Source organism: Procambarus clarkii, chromosome 86 (assembly GCF_040958095.1).
Source record: "Procambarus clarkii isolate CNS0578487 chromosome 86, FALCON_Pclarkii_2.0, whole genome shotgun sequence".
Classification (NCBI taxonomy): domain Eukaryota; kingdom Metazoa; phylum Arthropoda; class Malacostraca; order Decapoda; family Cambaridae; genus Procambarus; species Procambarus clarkii.
In genome coordinates this window covers 22,478,326-22,484,939 of record NC_091235.1, presented here as the reverse complement: position 1 = coordinate 22,484,939, position 6,614 = coordinate 22,478,326, and the positions used below count along the sequence as shown (strand labels likewise).

The 6,614-nt window shown below is 39.2% G+C and overlaps 1 protein-coding gene across 1 annotated transcript; it reads right to left on the bottom strand.

Annotated features, from left to right (window-relative positions):
- Positions 1 to 3,607: 3,607 nt before the first annotated feature.
- LOC123768244 (transcription factor 21-like) lies at positions 3,608 to 6,353 on the bottom strand. The gene is made up of 2 exons (XM_045758709.2): positions 6,273 to 6,353; positions 3,608 to 6,074 (listed from the first exon to the last, which is right to left on the bottom strand). Exon 2 carries the CDS (start codon positions 5,939 to 5,941, stop codon positions 5,201 to 5,203), a length of 741 nt encoding a protein of 246 aa, XP_045614665.1. The 5' UTR covers positions 5,942 to 6,074; positions 6,273 to 6,353; the 3' UTR covers positions 3,608 to 5,200.
- Between the last annotated feature and the right edge of the window lie 261 nt (positions 6,354 to 6,614).

The following is a 6,614-nucleotide window of genomic DNA, read 5'->3' as shown; positions in this document are numbered from 1 at the left end:
CGTACTGTCAATTCGGAAGATGGGTTGTCTAATCCACACATTGCACCAAATGATTTTCTCAATAAAATTAAGAATAAGAAAAATTACATTAATAGTACAGCAACACAAAAAAAAACGTAATTGACCGGAAAATTGATTATTCAAAACGGCAAATTAAATAATTTATAAACTAAATTAGTAGACGAGGGAGCGTTAATAATGAAAGTTCAAGATAAGCTGGCGAGGTCAGGTGATGCGTACGACATACACGAGACCCATGCGACGCACGTGACGCATTGCAAATATGAAGTACGTGACGCAACCCATCATCATAGCTGGAACCATCACGTGTGCGAACAAGGGATAAGGAAAGGCGTGGCTGACCCCGTCCAGCTGACCTCTGACCCCTGGCTGCGGAACGTGACCTGACGTTATCTGAGCCCCTTCACCTGTCCAGGCTTCTTGTCTGACTAATAATATATGATAGTTCTCCCTGAAGAATTACGGGCTCACCATAACCCGTGCTACATGGGCATTTCCTTCTGAGTAGCTAAATCTAAAACAACAACATTCCTGAAGTTGTTACTATATAATATGTATGTATGTATGTATGTATGTGTGTGTGCTCACCTAGTTGAGCTTGCTGGGGTTGAGCTCTGGCTCTTTGGTCCCGCCTCTCAACTGTCTTGCTAATAATCGTGGCCCCAGGCTACGATTATGTTCCGTTGTTGAGTAGATTAGATACAGTGTTTAGCGAGTTTCATATTTATTTAGTAGTCCTGGATACAGCAGTGTCGTAGACGTTGCGACGGAGCTTGGAGCAGAGCAGAGAGCTGAGTTTGTGTGTGTGTGTGTGTGTGTGCGTGTGCGTGTGCGTGTGTGTGTGTGTGTGTGTGTGTGTGTGTGTTAGGTTTCATAAACATATACGTTTTTGTTTCACTTAAACCAAAACTAACTCAGTAGTTTGACCTACTATAAATATTCCCATTTTTCCTAAATGCTGCCTCACACAGGTACAATCAGGCCTAAACTGGCAAGCAATTTGTTGTTAATATAATATGTTAATTTCATTAAAGTGCAGATTAATTTTTAGCAGATATACAATTTAAACAAAATATTCTGATCAACTGAGAAAATTGTTTTTTCTAAACTGCATCAGTTTTGCAAGAACACTATTACAGTGTGTCATTTCTACAATTTAATTTATAAATATTTGTCAGTGAATATCTAGTTTTTAATAAAAATAATATATATAAATTAAGCTCGAAATCACTTTTTTCAACAAATACACAGGATACTAAAATGTAAAAATAAGATGCTTTCCATTTATTTCTGTTTTGTGACAGAACCCTCGATGTGTACAAAACCCAGTATTTACAAACAATATTATTTATATATATATATATATATATATATATATATATATATATATATATATATATATATATATATACATAATATTGGATAGAATAATAATATAATATACATAGAATACAAGTGTTTAAATTATGGGAAGCCCTCAATCCCTTACCATAAATAACCTTTAGTGGTGGTTGTCGACTCGCCACACTATGGGTTTCAAACCGTCACTCACTTAACAAGTGGTGGACGCAGAACCTGTCAACTCATCACCCAAAATCTGATTTACAACGACAAATGGTCGAACGTACAAAAATGGAGCGTTGCTCCCCAAAATTTTTCCCAAAACGTGAACTGTTCCAGCAGTTTTTACGATTTGAACTGTTGGAACGATCAAATGGCGTACTTATTATAGAAATGGGACAGTAAGAACACAACCAAATCTGACCTAGGCCAAAATAAGCACTGCAAGCCATAATATATGTCATCTTAGGCTTAATATAATATAGCCTATATCAGCTATATCTTATTCTAGGCCTATAAACAGTTTGGTTTGGTTATCCTTTCTTGTGCCCTCTACGAAATAAATAGTAAAAAGCTTGAACTTTTTGAGTGCAACAGTCCATTTTTGTACGTTTGCCCAATAGTTGGAATAAGTACTATCAGTTCTGGATGACATGTTGATATTTGTATAACCCCCTCACTGTCAGCGTTATAAAAATGATGATAATAATTTATAATAATAATTGGTTGAATATTAATCAACAAAATCTCCTAATATAATATACAGGAATATTATTAACAATAATTATATATGAAGGGCACATATATATGTACTTGTGCGTGGAGGAGGCTTCCCACCACGACTACAACGAACGAACGAACAATATAAAGGACAAGATACCCTTCGGGTGAGCGGGGAAGTGGGTATAGCTGAAAGAATAGCCGGTGAGAGGAAACGTCCAAGTCGGAGAGACAGAGTCAGGGGCTAAACCCAGGCTACAAAGGTTATCTACAGCGTTAAATGTAGTCTCGCCGAGCGCCGGGACGACACGTGTGGCGGTACAGTCGTCCTTGAAGCGCAGGCGAGCTGACTAGTGTCAAGGGATAGGCGGCGTCTTTGTCTCTATCCTCACCTATTTATTACCACATGGTCATCCTTGTGTATATATTTTCCGTTGGGCATCGCTGTACTCCTTCCAGGATATACACACTGGCTAGCTATATATCTATTTTGGTAATTACCTACGTGTATAGGATGAGAGCTAGGCTCGTGCTGTCCCGAATTTTATAATATATTGTTGGGGGACAGGAAGCCTGTAGTTATATTTTAGGCTTGTATCGAGGTCCACACATTCCCTGCCAAGACTGAAGTATAGACCCTCCCCAGGATGCAACCTAACAGTAGAGACATAACTCTCGGGTACCTACTTGCTGCCAGGTGAACAGTGGCATTTGGTGAAAGAAAACGTGACCAACACTGTCCCGCCCGGGAATCCAACCCAGGATCCCCGACTGAGTCGAAAACAAAGCCAACTGTGCTAAGAGACCTAATGTATGCTAATTCTAATATGTACGTTAGAGAGTGTTCATTTACATTCTATTTCTTCTGAGTTGAATCAAGAATAATGAGGTTAAAGCAATAACGTAAGGACCGGGAATGGTTTAACTCTCGATCGACTAATCTCCCGTTTTAACAGTTATTTGTCAATGGGTAAAGATGGAATATACTTTAGTCACGTTAACTATTATGTCAGCTAACGTAATTTTGTCTTCCTGGCGGACCACCGATATTTTGGAGAATATTCAGAAAATATCTTATTAAAGCCTAGATTGTGTTTGGTATATATATAATTTTTCTTGATCAAATTATATTTTAAACATACACAACTAATAGGCTGTATGTCTGTCTATGGTGCCATGTTCTATTTCTATTGACAAAATATCCCAGTTATGTTCCTCTGATAGGCTATAGCGAAATTAGCCAATCCTGTTGGGAAAGTTGCCTCATTGCGTGACGCAAAAAGCAGGTAATACAATAACAATATTTTCTCTTAAATAAATTGCTAGATCACTCGGCTTAAGTCTTTTAATGATCAATAATACCTTCAGAATCAATACTGCTTTTTCTAAATAATGTTTTTCGTATTAACATTTATCTCGTTTTTAACTAAATATAATAATAATGACTAAATAACACATGCATTAATTATATTTCATTAAAATATATTCTAATAAAATTTGTATCCTAGATAATTAAAAATGTATATTACAAAAATTCCTTTAACGTTTAATACATAGGTGTATTTTTTATTTAATGGTTTAGCATTTGTATTTAGTTTGAAAGTCATTACAATTTAGTTATTCAAGGTAATTCGCATCTGGTGTGCAAAGGAGTCATTTACATGCTTTTACAGAATGCAATCTCATCTAGCTTGTAAAAGTCATGTTATTACAGTTCAGTTTGTCTTCTACATGACATTATAGTTCAGTTTGACTTCTACATGGCGTCTCAGCCGTATAGTAAACGTAGAGAAACATCTCAAAGGTTCAGATCTCGGACTAACAGAGTATCTAGTTCAAGGCTAAAAAAACAAACTATCGCTCAGCAGAATAATAAATAACTGATTTAAATAATTAGACCATTGAAATAATGTAATTCTCACTACATATACTGTGAACAACTACACTTAGTATGTCGTTAATACGTCCGTTATTAATGACGTTATACGACGTTAATGACATACTATTAATAATATGTCGTTAACGACATATGTTTAGTATGTCGTTAATACAGATGGATTAACATTTTTCATTTATTGGAAATTCGCGTAAAATTCATCATATACAAATGATGATCAGTTTCACAAATTGTCTATGCAATTGTTCTCCTTATGTCGAGCACCACAATCTCACTGTAGTAGAGCAATTAGAAATTTAATTCAAGTTTTTTTTTAAACAATAGTATTTGAATTTCTGTTCTTCACATTTCACATATAGTTTTTATCACATGATGGATGTAAGTATGCAGACGAGGAGTCTGCATACTTCGACTTGAGAATGGTCCAGGACGGACCGAAACGTCGTCGTCCCTTCACTTTCTAGTGAAGGGACGACGTTCCTCTAGTCTGGTCAACATGAGTGTAAGTCACTGTGTATTACGTCACTGGTCAATACACTTCCGTAACAACACTTGCTTCACTATGAATCTGAGTTACACCAATGACATAAGTCGTTCTGTTATTACACTTGTGTTCAAAGCACACATTCATCTCACTTTATTCATTTTATTTTCGAAATTATACTCCTCATATGAGTAAATGAAAAGTTATCTATAATAGGTTCTCTGTATATATACATTTACTGTATATATAATATATATGTATCTAAAATATTTGTTTGCACTTGTTGTTGACTTATCTTTCATGAAAGTCTTCCTCGACAACTTCACTCACAGGAGCATAACATGATAGCATTACGTATACCGGAAAACTCCACCACAGACGGCAAATTATTTTTGCTTTTCAAGTACGAACTACTTACATTATCACACTTTAACTCCAGCAGAAGGATCCCGCTGGTCGTTTATGGCACCAGAAAACCTGCAGGTAGTGGACTCGGGTCCAGTAACAGGTCTGAGGTCGTCCTCGACCGGGACGGCAGAGACCTTTTTCGTAAAGATCACTAACCCGGCGTTCAAGCTGTACCGTGTCATTCATGCATATCAAGACTCGATCACCAAAAATCTCTTACTTCGCTTGTTCAATAAATCACTTTACGATACCAGCGGGAATGAATACTGTTGGTACGGAATCAGTCCTAAGTATACATCAAAACCTTCACGATTCCTTTCTCGTAGAGATCATGACACAAGTGGGGAATGTTGACCCTCAGTCCAGGGTCGAGACTGAGGCTCATTCCCCAGGAGAAGTGCTACAGCTTCAGTTTCAGACATGGGTGAGAGGTATGAGAAAGACTCCATGCTATCCTGGAAGACCCCAGAGTCTGACGCGCACAGGAAAGTAACAAAGTCTGGATCTGACGTCGTATGAACAAGGGATTGCTGAGTCTTGCCCTGACTTCCAGGACCTAGGTCTGGCTGCGACTCCTGGAGATTGGAGGCGTCCTGCAGGATGCTTGAGAGGACCCACGAGCAGGTGTCCTGATGGGCATTACCGTCCAGGATGTCCTGGAGAGATCTGATGTACGCGGAGGCCAGCCTCAACGTGGTAATCTTAGTCATCTCAGAAGCGGCTCGTCGACTACACACCCACGACGGCAGTACGCCTCGCAGACTCTCGAAAGCGGTGTTAATTTGCCGCATGCGGTACCTCTCCCGGGCATTAGCGGTCTTCCTGCGGTACCTGGAGAGTGGCGGCGGCCGCTGCTTGTGTCGCAGGGTGTCCTGAAGACTCCACTCACTGTCACACCGACGCCGGGGGAGGAGAGTTCGAGGTCGCAGCTGGTACTTCACTCCGGAACTACACGCTGTGTTGGTACTTTCTGTGTTGTTCTGATTGTTATTATTATTGTTGTTATCATCCACTGCACCACCCCCGCCCTCTTGAGTGCCCACTTGTTTCTCTATTTTGGCCATCTTCATTGACAGATATCTTTCTAGTGTTATAATGTCCGCGAAGAACAACTGGGCACTAGGCTATATAACTGCGCATCACTTCCTATAGACCGTTATAGCACCACTGTGTTAGTAGCCTAAGCCTTATCTTCCAGGAGGCCTGCAAGATTAAAAAAAAAAGGTATCGTGAATAAATGTGAATGAAATCTGACAATGCACACGAATGAATTTCTTAATTCCGTAATTAAACGAAACAAAATATCCTTTTTTTCTACTCTGATACATACATTACAAACACCCTGTGAGTGCATATCAAACAAATTTTAGTAGCAGGAACAAATCTAGGAAGGCGACTCACGTGTCTGTATCGAGTGTACGCGAGTGAGGGAGACGGAGAGGAGCAGCGCAACACGTATCACCTCGACGAAGGACGCCAGCCCACTGAGCTCTGGGTACCCTCCCACCCTGAAAGCCAATACCCACCACCCAGGCCACCGCGCCATATATGGTGTATAATTTTCATTTTTTTGGATCGTCATATTATTGTTTTAAACTTTAGATTTTGACTCATTACGCGTGTTTCAAGCTTGGTACAACCCGTTTATGTAAGAAGCTTAGTCCCTGAAGACGTACAGACAGGGATAAACGTGTCTATATTCACAGATTTGACCTGAAAACGCAAGAGGTCATCTCACTCCGA